At 39.3% G+C, this 16,254-nt stretch overlaps 1 protein-coding gene across 1 annotated transcript in view; it reads right to left on the reverse strand.

The window, feature by feature from the left end:
* Positions 1-16,254, reverse strand: part of xylb (xylulokinase homolog (H. influenzae)) — a 69,854-nt gene that overhangs the window by 51,182 nt on the left and 2,418 nt on the right. Inside the window, exons 3-12 of the mRNA XM_072678889.1 lie at positions 15,874-15,943; positions 12,061-12,141; positions 11,874-11,960; positions 11,063-11,191; positions 10,696-10,761; positions 10,477-10,549; positions 9,193-9,311; positions 8,258-8,339; positions 5,761-5,801; positions 2,995-3,110 (exon numbers count right to left, since the gene is read on the reverse strand). Coding sequence (XP_072534990.1) covers positions 2,995-3,110; positions 5,761-5,801; positions 8,258-8,339; positions 9,193-9,311; positions 10,477-10,549; positions 10,696-10,761; positions 11,063-11,191; positions 11,874-11,960; positions 12,061-12,141; positions 15,874-15,943 — 864 coding nt within the window. The remainder of the gene's footprint in view (positions 1-2,994; positions 3,111-5,760; positions 5,802-8,257; positions 8,340-9,192; positions 9,312-10,476; positions 10,550-10,695; positions 10,762-11,062; positions 11,192-11,873; positions 11,961-12,060; positions 12,142-15,873; positions 15,944-16,254) is intronic.

Consider the following 16,254-nt stretch of genomic DNA (forward strand, 5'->3'; position numbering starts at 1 on the left):
TGTGACAGCTCTTTGGTTTTACCCATGTTGGAGACTTGAAATCTGTGTGATCTGTCTGATTCTGTGGACAGGTGTTTTTCACACAAGTGATTAGTGAGAACAGGTGGCTTCAGGTCAGGTAACAAGTTGATTGGGAGTGTCTAACTGGTCTGTAAAAGCCAGAACTGCTAATGAATACTAAGGGATCAAATACTTATTTCACTCCATGAAATACAAATCAATTAATATATATTCCTTAGATTTATTTTCTGGATTTTCTTTTTAATATTCTGTCTCTCCATGTAAGAATACATCTACCATTAAAAGTATAGAATGATCATGTCTTTATTAGTGGGCCAACGAAGAAAATCAGCAAGGGATCAAATACTTCTTGGACTCACTGTATATCCTACACACTTCTTGTACTTGAACTCTACGACAAACTACTCCAGCTCAGGGGGCATACATCCACCCGCCAAAGAAATGCCAACTTCCTCACAGGAAGATCAGCAGGTGAGGTCATGAATATTATCTTCAGGCACTCGAGGATGAACAATAGAGGATGTCTGTATTCTCCACAGCTCTTCTTACTGTACATCAATGACCGCACCTCTACGGACCACTCTGTTTAAATTCTGAAGTTTACAGGTAATGCTACAGTCATTGATTTCATCCAAGACAATGATGTGTCTCTGCACAGGAAGGTGATTGGACAGCTGGTCCTCTGGAGCAGTCACAACCATTTGGAGCTCCACACATTCAAAACTGTGGAGATGACAGTGGACTTCAGGAGAAGTCCCCCACTGCTAAACCTCAAAATCTTTGACAAGACCGTGACAGCTGTGGAGTCCTTGAAGTTCCCGGGAACTACATTAACCAGGAAACTGAAGTGGGATATCAACATCAATTCCATCACAAAGAAAGCCCAACAGAGGGTGAGCTTCCTGTGCCAGTTGAAGAAGTTCAACCTGCCTCAGGAGCTGCTGGTACAGTTCTACTCAGCCATCATAGAGTCTGTCATCACCACCTCCATCCCAGTCTTGTGCAGCTCTGCCACCAAACAAGATATTTACAAACTGTAGTGCATCATTAGACCTTCAGAGAAGAGAACCACAAAAAGCACCTTTACTTTTAAGAGTGCATACCTAACCTTACTTAACCCTGCACTCAGCACTAAAAATGTATGTCTGTGTGCATGTCTACAGGTATGGATGTGTAGTATGGAAGTACAGAAGCCTGTATTAGCTCAAGGTTCCCACATTGCTGTGAGAATCTGCCAGCACTCGGCCACACAAAAGTATTAATACTGATCAGAAACTCCAGCTCTCCCCAGAGGTATTGTATGGAGCTCTGCCACTCCTGTGAAAGCAGTTCCGCCGCTCCACAGATAAATGCTATGGGGCTTTATACTGCTCAAGCAGATGTTTGGCTTTGAGTCTGGTGACCAGAGCATCTCATTCAACTGGCAGAGCTTTTCTATGGACATTATCACTGTGTGGGTGCAATTGAACACCTGTGACAGCAATGAGTATACCTTAAAGTGAAAGCAGCAAATGCTGAATTCAGTATTTACAAGGACTGTCTGGATAGTTTTGGACATATAGAATATACACTATGAGCAGGTGAATACCGATGGTCTTCTCTCAAGGTCTGATGATGCACTGCAGTTTGTATCTTGTCATTCATGTAATTTACTTGTCATACATGTAATTTCCTACTGGGTGTACCTGTATCAGGGAGATATATATAGGTTTTGTAGGTGAATAGGTTCAGTTCTGTAATGGTTTGAATAGAGCAGTCATAAGCTACTGGATTCTGGAAGAAGAATAAATACACTGTGTTGCACTGATAATATCGTGGACAACACTGAATGGCTGCTGTAATAATTAAAATAATAAAAAAAAAGAATAAAGAATGTCCATGAAAGCAGAGTCGTTTCTTACTAGAAGCAGTCTTAGGAAGCCTGAGCCACGCTTTTATATATATACTGCTTGGATCAGTTCTAACATTGGCCGGTCATTTATTTAAAAAGATTTAATTTAAAAATTTTAATCTTGTCACTACAGTTATCAGTAGTGGGATTGAGTTTTAATTTTGATGTTATTATTTTTTACTTATGTACATTAAATTCAAATATTTTAACTAATTCTTAACTCTTTTTCATCCTTGAACACGGAAATTATATGATTGGGATGGATGGACAGGGCCTCAAGTAGGATGAGAAAAGGGCATAAAAAAGAAAATTGATGAAAATGATTTTTGTGTTGTGGTACATGCATGGTTGTGTGTATTAGGCAACAATGTACACATTTTTATCTGTATTTTGAGGAAAAAGAAATAAATACATGACCTAGCTAGACCACAAGTATGACCAAGCTGGTTGACCACCAAGACCAGGATCACCAAACTGGTCAACCACCATGACCAAACTGTTTTTGCCTGGATGACCAGCTTTTTTTCCACCTTAACAAAGACCAGTTTAATGTTTCTGAAACCAACTAGCAGCAAAAGCTGCTTAAAAATACTCATTTAGGGTTATCCTTTTTTGCCTGAAAAAAGGAATGGAAACACATGAACTGCATAAATACTTTAAATGGGAATGTAAAAGAATCACAAGACCAATCAGGGTTTTTTTTGTTTTTTGTCCAATTAAAGCCTGACAAAAGAGAGCAGGTACCAGTAATGTTATGTTAGCTAGTGTGCTCTTTCCACCACCATTATAAAAACCTTACAGCAATGAGCTACAAATCAGTAATGCTTTCTATGTAGACTTGTTTCATATTTTTCACAATTGCTTTCATATGTGTTGCACTAGGGTTTTTTGATTCCACCCTGAGAATAAGAAAAAATGGAGAATTTTCTTGCAATATTTCCATTATTTGATTCAATACATTTTAACAACTGGATGGAAACCTGGCTACAGCTGCCTACCTAAATGTTCCTGGGTCTATCATCTCAGTAATCTAAAAAAGTAACCCAGAAATGTCTTAGCTGTAAGCGGTTAGGACACTTTACCAGATCAAAGCCATGTAGGACAGACAGTCCACAGGGTTGCAGAAGATATGGCCCTCCACAGTAGGTCTCGGTTCCTTGATCCAAAGGAAGACAGTATCGCTTGTGCCCAAACTCACCTGTCAGAGGAAAAGAGGTCAGATGATATCAATGCTGCAATCTACTACTCTGCATTAGGCCGGCACAACATGGGCAAAACCGTACTGTGATTACACTGATGATTACACCAGTGATGTCCTGTGATTGTCTGGCATTGCTTTGATCATAATCTTTTGTTTTGTGGATTCATACCTGCATTTACTAAACCATGCATAGAAACAGTCGTCTGGAATATCTGAGATAGGTCATGATGCTCCCAGCTCACAAAAAAGATGTGATTTGCTAGAGGAGCAGTTTAATTAGGGATAATGAATAACCCATGACATACTGCGCTGTCATAGATCTCTGATTTGTCTTTAATATTATTACATTATATAAAAAACCAGCCCAGGCATTCAGCTCAGTCATGCAGGGCCTCAGTCCAGCGAAGTTGTGGGATTTCCCTTCCTAAATGCACCTCACTCAACTAATGTTTCGTTAGGGTGTTTGCACCAAAAGAAAAGCACCAAACTGCACTTTAGTTGCCCAGGACTAAACGCTGAACACCCCTGTAATAGCACAGATGTACCTTAAGTGCCTTTTCCAATAAAAAAGAACTAAACGGTCAGAATTTTGAGTACAAACACTGTCAGAGTACTTTCAGTCACAAAGAATGATTTCACTGTATTCTCTCCAAGAAAACATGTATCATTTTTATATAATAAATTTTATTTTTTTTCTGTTCTTCAAACGGTACACCTTAAGCCCATCCTAAAGCACCATTATGTAAGAATTGGCATGTCTTGCTTCTAGGCTCCCCCTACAGTAAGGAAGTGGATTTTGTGTCTTGAGCCAACCCTAAATGACACAGCCTATACATGCTTTTGCTGACAAGCTGAGAGATACAGACGTTAAAGTAATAATACAGGATTTTACACAAATATGACCCAGGTTACTCAGAATTGCCAATTCTCACAATCTTTCCCTGCAGTTACATAATGCAATATCCAGCATTCTGAGCCAGGGGTAGCAACTACAGAGATGCCTCATTTCAATGAGTGGAACATGAGCATGATTCTGAAGCTGCTATTTTAAAGTACAAATGCTACACAAACATCATTTTGGTGGACAAAATAACAAAAATGATACCTGAATAGTATCCTTTTATCTATGTACACTATATACTAATTAATTGCTGTAATTAATTTTTAGAATTTCTAGTCATATTTGGGCTACTAGCAATATTAATGTTTCTACATCTAAATAAAACCAGTAGCAAAGCTTCTTTGCTATGCAAAAAAGTACTGTAGTTATTCTAACTGCACAGTACAGAGCTCCAGTCTGACCTGACTAGCATGCTCTCACTCAACTGCATGGAAGGAAAAAGCATTTAACATAATCGTAAGCATGTGCAGGGAGCTGCTAGATGAAGGACACTGAATTTGAAGAGTTCTTTGATCAAATGAAGTTCTTTAACAGAAAATACATTAACCATTAACCCATAGCTCAAGCAGTTTGATGTTATGAACAGAAGTGTCTTCTGCTCACTGAGCTTACGAATAACATATCTGCTGGCTGGTTCTTTTAAGCAATCTAGCATCTATAACGTAGCACTCTGAATGTTTTAATCACACCTGCTGTGAGTGAAGGGTGTGCTTGAAAAAACATGGATGAATCAGATCAGCAGTGTTGTAGTTACAATTCAATGCTTTCTCAACCTTTCTGAAATCTATCAGGTTCTACTAATCAGCTCATTCTCACTTGCCCTGTTTACTGTATAGTGCACTACTTTCCAGCATTTTGTAGTGGTTTCGTAGTGCCAATTTTCAGTGCACTATAATAATCCCACAATGCACTGTAATGTGCAAACGATGTACACTAAAAGTATATGGAATACCCATAAGTATGTGCAGTGACACTCAGTATGTGCAGTGACACTCAGATAAAGGCATTTATGGAGCAGTGTTGCCAGAAGTTGGATGGACAGCTAAACCTAAAGCTGCTGAGGAGATCTGCCTTCTTAATGTAATAACTGGTTAACCCTGCAGAGAGTACATGGTTCTGCTGCTGGAAAAGGGAATAAGCAGTGATGCTGCATTGCTTATTGCCTGTTTATATGCTTAGTTATACTGCTTTAATTGCTTGCAAGTTTAATCTTATTTATGAACATTTCTGATTGCATAGAGCCATGCTTCTTATCATAAAAAATGCATTAATAATCTACCTAGAAAACATTTGGGTTGTGCAGTTTATCAAACTGCTGGTTTGGTTTACTGTTATTAAAATGCTGAACATCAGTATGTTTGCTTTTGGGGGGTTTTTGGGTAATACATTGTGTTGGATTTTCAAACATGTTTATGCTGGAAAGCATGAGGAAATCTGGCAACCCTCTATGTGACATACTCTGCTGTCTGTCTGCAGTCCGAAATCATTCACTGCCTTGTCGAATTCTGTTCCCTATAATAGTGTTCTATATAATGATCTGGATTTTCACATGTATTGGAGAGTACATAGGGCACAGTTTTGGACACAGCTATGGTTTCTCAGATAAAGTGGGTGTACTGGAGCTAGGAAAACACAGAAATGTGAAGAACAAGGGTACTGTAGGACCAGGGCCAGGGTTGAGAACCAATGAAATCTAACCATCTAACAAAAAAGAGATAATTCTGACCAAATTAAGAAAACACTCACCGCTATATCCCCCTCCTGAAGCCGCATCCCAGCCAGTGATCCTGAAATGTGAAAATCAAATTACTCTACCCACTTATTTTCACAACTGTCACAAGTAAATGACTCATCTCCCAATCTGGCTGTTTTCCCAAACTGTCGCATTCTATTATAAACATTTTTGTGCAGATGCTAAGAGAAATCAATCTCATATACCATCTTGGCAACCACAGTGATACTGACAGACAAGCACTGGGAACGTGGGGGAAGAAATGTAATCATGTTTCCAAACAAAACCTTACTAATAAAGGTGTGTGTGTGTGTGTGTGTGTGTGTGTGTGTGTGTGTGTGTGTTGGCTCGAGGGGGGGGTATCAACTGCCTACTGACATCTTTTACATGTTTTAATTTGAGCGGCAGAGGGCGGACTTGGTTAATATTTAATCACAGCCAGTCTTTCCATTGGTGACCTTGCAGGAAAAAGTGCACACACACACACATACACATATACACGGATGCTTGCTTCTGTGAGGCTAATGCTTCTCAAGAAAAATGATCCTACAACAGCATTTCAATACATCAGGAGGGAAGCTGGGGTCCATTCATTCTGGAGCAAAAAGCAATGGTTTTCAGCACGTCCTTGCTAGCACTAGTCGTCTAAACTCATCTTAAAGTGTAATGTGCTGTGGTCATTATTCAGCTCCTCTCTGCTTGTGTCACCATTCTGTAAATTATACATGGACACTTCAGCCACCACTGTATACTAGTTCCAAAACTGACAAAGCAGCAATTTATTATACACAGCAAAATGTTCCAGTGAACACATTTTTAAGCATTTTGAGTTTGAAACACTACTTTATTACACTCTTCTTGTTTGTTCAAGGTAGAATGTTTATTTTTTAGAGGAAGGCATCTTTGCTGTCACTACGGATTATATTATTAATCAATTTGTCTTGAATGATTGATTTATTTATATCAGTTGGACAATTATTTTGATGGAGCTCAACTGGAGTTTTTTTTTTCAGAAAAACAATATTTGCAAGAACAATAACAACAAACAATGCTTGTCTAGCTAAAGCCTCTAAAATACCTACTACTTACTACTACTTACTATCTCCAAAATAGCAAAATGAAAATAGCAACTTTACAGGAGCAGGAATAAACCAAGCCAATATATGCATGTATATATGTCTATATAGATAGGTAGATACACACACACACACACACACACACACATACAGAGACACACACAGACATGTATATAGACAAAAGTATTGGGACATCTGCTTATTCATTGTTTCTTCCAAGATCACAGATGTTAAGAGTCTCAGTGCTTACTGTCCAGGGAAGTCTTTCTACTATTCTTGAGCATTGCTGTGAGGACTGGATTGCATTCAGCAACAAGCACTGACAAGCCAATGAACACTGTTCCAAGGATCTGCAGCACAATGCTAAGGGGCTTTATACCCCTTTAGCGCACAGCTGGTATTAGGCATGGTGCCAATAGGTTAATATCTGCTCCAGAGAGTCCTATTCTATTGGAAGTTCTAATTTACAGGGACTCAATAGAAGGGATGCCCACATACATCTGGGCATTATTTAGCTCTCTATTTATCTGCATAATACTTACAACTAATACTTGCTAATCAAGAAGTTTGAATTTAATATCATTTTAATTGAGTTATGGTGACAGCTCTATACTACCCTATAACCTTATAGAAACAGTATGCCACATCCCTTTCAAATACAGTGGTGAAGCTCTCTCACAGGCTGGGCATCTTTCACATTTTTATTGGTCATAAAGTCCGTTTTATGCAGATTACCCTGCTGAGGCTAGATGCCATTGGTTGCTTGGTGTCAGGGTCACTTTTATGTTTATGCCTGCCAATGGTGGATTGTAATTGAAAAATGTCACCCCACCCTAAGGGAGTAATGGGTGTAAGAGAGAGTCAGGCGCTTGGCCAGGAGCCATCTGCTGTTTTCTTCATCATTCCCCTCTTTTCACTCTCTTGGTTAATGTGCGGTTTACATGCTGCTCAGAAAGAGGACGTGACCACAGCCCTCACAGGAATCATCCAAGAGGAGATGCTGGGGAGGGGGGTTGAGGGTAAATAAAACAGTGCCGTTATAGTGACATCTACAGGCTGTATGGCCACAGTGGGTCGAATGGGTTCAAAAAAGTCAACAATCAAGGCAGAGATCTGAATGATGTACCTACAATGGCACTGGCACATTATCTATTATACAGTAATGGTTCACAATACGCTACAACACAAGGTCACTTACTACAACATGACTTCACGTATGATAGAACTGCCTACTGCACTACCTCCTTTGCAGATGACATTCATATTTTCTTTTATATCAAACAGTATAAACTGCATCTAAGCAACAGAATATTTGCGCCGATATCACTGGGACTAACAATTACATGGATTATAGAGCAGTACGAGAGCGTAGAAGAGAGAAGAATGTTAAATAAACAAACACCACATTTTTATAGGACATATAGGTTAAACTTACCAGGGTTGTCTCCAGTGAAAGCCACCACTTTACAATCTTCTGGAAACCCAAAGCGCTTTACAAAGTAGGGAGAAACAGAGCCCTACGGAGAGGAAAGAAATACAAACAGTCCTATAAACAGGCACCGTTTGCTATATAGAGCTATCCTTCATTCAACACTGCCCAGGTTGCAAAATTAGCTGGAACTAGGGGTTGGCAACATTATGCCATGACACTCCATCCAAAACATCTAACAACTGCATACATCATAAAAATACATACATCATAATAAACTATTAGAGAGCTTGGAAACAACAACAAACAGGATACCCTAACTGTACAACCTGCATAACTGCCAGTAACCTAACCATTCTTGTGAGTATAGAATTAAAACTGTAATTTTCTCTCTGGTATAATATGACGACATCTGCTGGTGAGCACTGAAATACTGCGTTTGTAATTGATTATCTTGAGATAATTATCCAGACATCATTCTTTTACCCATTTTAAACCCATGCCATTTTTCCCTTTATGTACTTTCAGGGGATCCGTAAGGATAAAATATGCTAATCAATTACTGATGTTTTGGTTGTACTGGGATGGGTTTTGGTTGTTGAATGCGTCTTAATGAGGGATGGATGAGGAGAAGGAAAAAATGCTCTTTTGAATTGAAGTCAATGTAAAATAGTTTTCTTCAAGTACATTTGAGCATTTCTATTGGTCTATTCATCCAGAATCATTGAACAGTATACAGGAGCAGCTACAGGATTCCAACCATGGTGGAAACTAAAAAAGGACAAAAATGGAGAAACATGTTTTTCATTGGACAGCAGCAATATTCTGTCATGGAAATTTCGAGTGTTAGCATATCATCCACTTTTGATAATGTTCTAAATCTAACATCTGCATAGCTACACCATCACAAGCCAGAAGAAGAACAAAAAAGAGCACAATACCAGAACTGCTGTGGATGGTTTGAGGTCATTCAACTTCTCTGCCAACTCAGGTGCTGTGGCTTTCAGACACGGCTCTGACCACTGCTTGGTGAAGATGTCCATTAAATTCATCCCTGAACCTTAAAACAATCAACGACAAAATTTAAACACATTAAAGTTGGCCTCTGCTTGTAACATGCCCCAAACAGAGTAAAAGCCTGTCTGTACATTTTCAGGGACATAGAGAATCTTTTCGGGCCCCAAACGTCACTAGACAGAACACTTCAGCAGCAGTTCCATACAGTCAGTACATTACACTCTTGACTTTGACTGTTAAGTTAACAGGGAGAAAATCTAATAGAGTTTCTGTAATCTAATCACGATGGTACTGGATAAGCGTGCCACAGGTTAATAGTTCTCCAACTTGCAAATAAACATCAAACTCTCTTTTATCAGGTCAACACAGCCATATCTTTGTAAGCAATTTAATGTTTAATGTTAATAAAACATAATGACCTAGAAAACTAAACAAAATTTATGCTATAAATTTTATAAAAGATGAAAGACCAAATAACATAATTAGGAGTCTGGAGCACACTCTGTAAATGTACACTACATAGACAGAAGTATTGGGACACCTGCTCATTCATTGTTTCTTTTGAAATCAAGAGTATTAAAAAAAAGGTTTATTCTGCTTTTTTGGAGTAACTGTCTCTACTGTCCTGTGAAGAAGGCTTTCTACTAGATTATAGAGCCTTGCTCTGAGGATTTGATTGTATTCAGTGACAAGAGCGTTAGTGAGGTCAGGCTGTAGGATGACCTCATCCCAGAGGTATTGGTTGGAGCACCATCATTCTAGAGAGTACAGTTCCACTGCTCCACAGCTCAATATTAGGGGGGCCTGGCATTAGGCATGGTGTCAATAAGTCCATGTTTATCTGCTCCTATAGTTGTATTCTATTGGCAATACTTCATTACAGGGACTAGACAAGCTGTGTGCGTGTGCATTTGCAAATGTGTGTCAACAATGGATGCAACTTGAAGTAGCTGAATGGGGTGTCCATAAATGTTTTGCTATTAGCTGGTGGATAATGCAAATGTATAAAATACACCCCACTTTATATTAAGGTTTGTGTGGTTAGAGATTAATAATCCATGTAATTACAATGTTACTACTGGTGTATTTATTGTTACAAACACATTACAGTAGCAGTCTGTGTATTAGCAGTCTGTGTATATTTATTTAAAAGAAAAAGAAAGCTAAGAAATTATAATAAGACTGACAGAAAGCTTATGTTGCCTTACCATCACTGTAGTCAATTGCTGCATAGTCTCCAAGAAAGAGAGATGCAGCAAAACTACTGATCAATGAGATTCTCTAATGAAAACAAACATAAAAACAAAAATATTTCAAAAAGTGCTTTTGTTGACATTTAATATATTCAATTTAGTAAATGGCTTGCTTGGTGGAAAGCGATTTGTGCATATTTAAAATTTTTTGAGAATTCGCTCATAATGACCTACCTCTGTTTCATTGTATTTATCCATCTGGAACTGGTGGATCTTGGCAATCTGATTCCCAGTGAAACGCTATAAGGCAAGAATTTAAATACATTTGATTACACAATATAATTAATTAATTAATTTATTTTTTTGTGTATGTGTGTTGGGGACATTACACAGCAGAAATTAAGTGAAGCTGTTGAATAAATGGTCAGAATTTTCTCTCATTGCAGTGTCCATGTAGATATAAGTAAGCTAGTGGTGAATATATAAGTTGCCAAAATTCCTCATCATGACCTCAAAATATGTCTACACTGTCCAGAGCACGTGCCTGGAACAATGGACCCATGTGGTCTGCAATGTAGTAGACTATGTAATCCATACACACCTCATAGGCCCGTGACCCAGTGATGTCAGCCAGTTGTTGAGCACCCCCTACTGCAGACTCAAGGCACTGACACTGCTCTGTAGTACTGGAGTCCATCCACACTGGACTGTCTTGGACTGCAAAACTTCCCTAAAATAAGAAGAGATGTTATTTCAGGTCACTTTTCTGTTGGTCCACACAGCCATTAGCCATCCAAAAGTTTTGAGATGAGGTGGAATGGTGATCATCCAGCATCCTGACCCAATGAATGAGCAGATTTCCAAACACTTTTCCCCATATAGTGTCATTTCAGGAAATGACAGCTTTTTCAACTGGTTTAAAAATGAAATAGAAAGGCCTTAATATATAGATGTTATATTATAATACAAGCTTACATTGCAGCATTAAATACATCTTTCCAAATTCCGCCTGGACATTAGACTAAAAACATTAGATTTCCTCTACACATCTAATCAATATGGACTAAATCTTTCTCCTATTGCTGCCAGTTCTCTCCTCAAGCAGTAGCCAGGGCTCTTAAATTCAATAACAGGAAAGGAATCCCCCCACCCCACCCCACCCCCTGATATTGACATAGTAATCGATAGGATTTTAAAGCATTCCAGACCAGGGCATGCCCTTTCCTCTTATTCACCCTGTGAAACATGTTTCTGGCTGCTTTAAATACTAACACTCAATAGTTAAAAGTTGTGTAACAGCATTATGCAGGTCCAACAGGACAGATGAACCCTGAGCTCTCTGAAAGACAAGCAGGCAATGGGAAGTCAGGTTAAACATCCCCAGTGGAATTATTGATCAAAACGACCACTACCTGCAGCAAGCTGTGCAAATCTCTCCCTGGATCAAGATGCTGCAGAGTTTGCCTTGCTCCCTTTCTCCAGTACACACTGCCATGTTGCTGCAAACAACAGATAAAATGGTTGAGCCTTAATAGACAGTTACTCATCAAACGTAATGTTTAATACATTTCAATGCAGGAAACTGATCAAGAAATGTACCTGCCCACTCCCTGAAATTGCTTTTACTTTAGAGAAGTCAAAGCCAGCATTCGTCATCTTCTCAAGGATAAGGTCCAGCGCCTGGGGTCACAATTCATCACTCAGTAACATGTTTCATAGTAAATCATTGTGCAAAGCTAAATCAGGAGCAAAACAAGGCACACAAAACAGCTGGGAAAAGAACCACAATTCTGGAATCTGTCAAGTACAAGCTACAGAACTCGGGGAAAGGCATGGTTTGCAAACATACTTATGGCCATTTGTGGCATTTAGTGGATGCTCTTATCTAGTTTGACTTACAGTTAAATTGTGTCACACAGGTAGGTAAATGCCGTATTAGGAGTCTTGCCCAAGGACTCTTGGTGTTCTGTGGTGTATTTGCCTAGTGGCGGAATCAAACCCTAGTCTGCCATGGGGAAGGTGGTGTTGTTACCCGCTACACTACACCAACTGCTACGGTTGGTTTAAGGCATGTAGTAGGCATGTTCAAGTTGGGACTTAAAAGGATCTATATTCTACATTTGTCTTGTTTTGAAGTTTATTTATACTTATAATGCTTCATGGCTTGATGACCCTGTTAACCTGGTAACTTCATGCATCTTGAGTATCAGAATTAGTGTTAGAACAGTTAGATCAATTAGTGTTTGAGCCACATGTTGAGCCACAGTGTAAACACATCCATTTCTCCAAGAGACATTCCACAGCCAAAACCCCTCCCCAGCACAACCAAACACCAGTAATAATGGCCATGCAACGAGCGAATTTGCATATTCTGTCCCACACAGCATTCAGAATTCAGTCTGACTAACCAGAGAAGCATCTGACTACCAAGTGTAAATGCATGTGGCTAAAATCTTACCAGGATACAATCCAGATACTTGTCACATGATGTGACCAGTTGTAAACAGGGTCTATGTACCAGAAACAGCAAGTAATCAAGCTCAAGTCAAGCATCCACTTTTACGTCTACAGTTATTCAGTCATTGGTGAAGGCCGGGGTGTAAAAAGGGCACTCGTGAGCATGATCATAGGCGCCATCATCAAAAACTGCTGCTATGTAAACTGTTGGTGCATATGTTGCAAAAGGACTTAGTTTTAGTTTGCGTGTTAAAGCAGAGAAAATGGCAAACTCTGCTGGATTCCAACCCACAGTTCCCTACTCCTGCAGTAGGGTGCCCTATTTCTCCTTGCAACGTTCAATAGGGTGCTCACAAACTTTCTCTGCGCAACCTTTAGTGAGCCTTTGCCAAAGACCACATCAATACTGTCTCAACAGTAGTGTCTTATCCTAAATTCCGATACAGGCAAGGGCCAATCATAGTGAAAAAGTTTACTTACAGCTGTCTGACCAACATGACAGACAAGAAGATATGTGACTTATAATGTAATCCTGCCTCATATCGTTATTCACATTGATTTGTCCAGTTTGTCCAATTACTCTTAATTTAAATGAAATCTACTGGAACTGCCATCAGCAGTCAGAAAGAGCACAATTGGCCGTGCTCTCTCCAGGTGGGTAGATGGAGCTTCCCTCATTACTCTTAATCGATGTCTGGGGACCCAGAGCTTTCCTTAGAGCATGTCAGCTATACAGCAATGCTACATTGGAGGCAGTTTAAAAACAGGCGATGGCTGGCTGTGCATGTATCGGAGGAGGCATGTGTTAAAGGGAGCTACGAACGGGTGGGTTAACTGGCAGTACCAAATTGGGAGAAAAAAGGGAAACATTTGACAAAAAATAAAAATCTAATTTGGAACATAAGTTAGTGTGCTACAAAACCATGTTAAAACATGGCTCACCAGCATAAACCAGAAAACCCAGGGTTAGAGCAAACTTAGCTGGCTAGGTAATACATCCTCACACCTGATTGTACAGTGGAGTTCAAAACTCTGAGGGCAGATATGGAAATGTCTCTATTTTGTAATGTTTCTAATCTAATGTGCACAAAACGGCACAACCTTTGATTGTTTTATTTCCACGGTTAAATGAAAAGAAAATTCAAAGCCCACTGAACCACATGCCTCACATTTGAGCAGTTGGAGTGTATTCATAAAATAAATCTGCAGGGGTCCATGGATTTTTTTTCCTCACACTGGAAGGGGTCCCTGGCTGCAAAACATTTGAGAAGCATGGCTCTAGGAGGTGCTACTGGGGATAATTTCTGCCGACTGCCATCAGTCTGCACAATGTTCCCTCTCAGCTTGCCACCTTATACACGGCCCCCAGAATAATGGGACTGAATGTTTCCATGCAAATAATAATTCACATGAAACACCTGACTGATTGTGCCATTGAATGTGGACCTTCTGGTCTTCTGCAGTTTGTCTTGGCTGTGCACTGATGCCTTTGCACTGTGTGTGCGCGTATGTGTGTGAATATGTGTGGTACATGCATTTAGGTGTTTATTCTGCGTTTATAACATTCCACCAGGGCACTGGTCACTTATAGACGAACTGCGGTCTGGGTCCTTACCCAGATCTGGACCTATAACCGGTTATAACATTTTGACTGAATGTGTCTATTATATCAGAATAACTTTTCTAGCCTTCATGGTGTTGTAAATATCACACATGGCCTTACTCACTCAATCAAAGTGAGTGAAACTGTGAAGTAAATGCAAGTAATTTATTAAACATAAAACAAAACAGGAAGAAAAAAAACACAAACCTAAGAACAAAACTAACAAACGAAAACAACAACACAGGACAAGCAACACACAGCGACCTGTCATTTAACACACACAAGACCAGACAAGCAACATTAAAAACGAAGAGGCTACACAGACCAACTAGGAACACCTGAGACTAACAAGAGGGCAGGGCTACAAAAGAGACACAGATGGGAGCGCTAATGACAAGGCGGGCCTAAGGCAGAGACAAGGAACACTCACAGAGGCACGTGCTAAGTAGCACATTGGGGGGAAACCCAAAAAACTGACAGATAGGCACAATCAGGAGGAAAGTGTGACAGAAACATGTACAGGGAAGATGCGAGAGGCAGTGATCAAAGACAGTGAGAAAGTTAATGCACATGGAGACTCTAAAAACAGAGCTTTTAGTGAAGAATGGGCTTGTACATGTTTATTATGAAAGTGTAACCATACATAAATGTGTCCATGGTTATGACATCACAGCCTTGACAAGTTCAACTCAAGCTTTTTCAACAGCTTAGCTTAGCTTCCATATATGGATTTGGGAATAGATGCTACATTTTAAAACACATGTTAACCATGCTTATATAATATAGAAATATATACAATACTAGTCAAAGGTTTGGAGACATCTGGTTGACTGTGTACTGATCATTATCATAAAAATATTTGATCCAAAAGCTAAGATGATTATCTCTTTGTTTTCAAAAAAGAGGACACAGTGGACACCAGGGTATCCACTGTAGTTAGGATGTTTTGGCTGGGATGGGGCGTTTCAAGTAGGCCTAAGTTGTATGATTTGGTCACATTAAGGATATTTATTGATCTTGATGAACGAAAAATGTTTATGCATTAATGAACAATAACGTACTGTAGTGGCATGGTTTGGGGGTATTTCTAGCCCCACACATACACAATGTCATGCTCCTCCAACTTAAGCAGACTTAAATCCCCCAGCTACGACATCCTAACTACGATGGATACCGGTATGTCCACAGTGTCCTCGCCTTATAAAATGAAAATATTGTCACCCTAGCATTTGGATCAAATGTTTCTAAGCTGGTGATCAGAACACACTCAACCAGCTCTTATGATTAATAACATTTATTTAAAGATTATTAAAAGGGAAAGACAACCACCATAAAAAAGGATGATACACTACCTTCACCCACATGTGTACTGGAGAGGTTACTGTCAGTCGGTCCTCATGAATGTGCACTCCCCCCTGAGTCCTGTTGAAAACAACACACTAAATCAAACAAAAATACAATAATACATACCTTTATGTTGATTTATTACATCACAATAAGTAATAACCATGATTACTAGCTACTTGGATTAAGTGCACTGTGTGAATCAAACAATAGAAAATACATACATAAAGTGTTTAAAATATTTTTTTTGTGACACTGCTGGTTCTTTTTTATTCTCTTCCAACTTACTGAACAACAAAAAAGGAAATCATGCATCATGAACCTTAAGTGAACCTACCAAACTTCCCAAAACAGGTAATTGAAGTTTAATACCAAAAAAAGTGATCTAT

Source organism: Salminus brasiliensis, chromosome 5 (assembly GCF_030463535.1).
Source record: "Salminus brasiliensis chromosome 5, fSalBra1.hap2, whole genome shotgun sequence".
Lineage (NCBI taxonomy): Eukaryota > Metazoa > Chordata > Actinopteri > Characiformes > Bryconidae > Salminus > Salminus brasiliensis.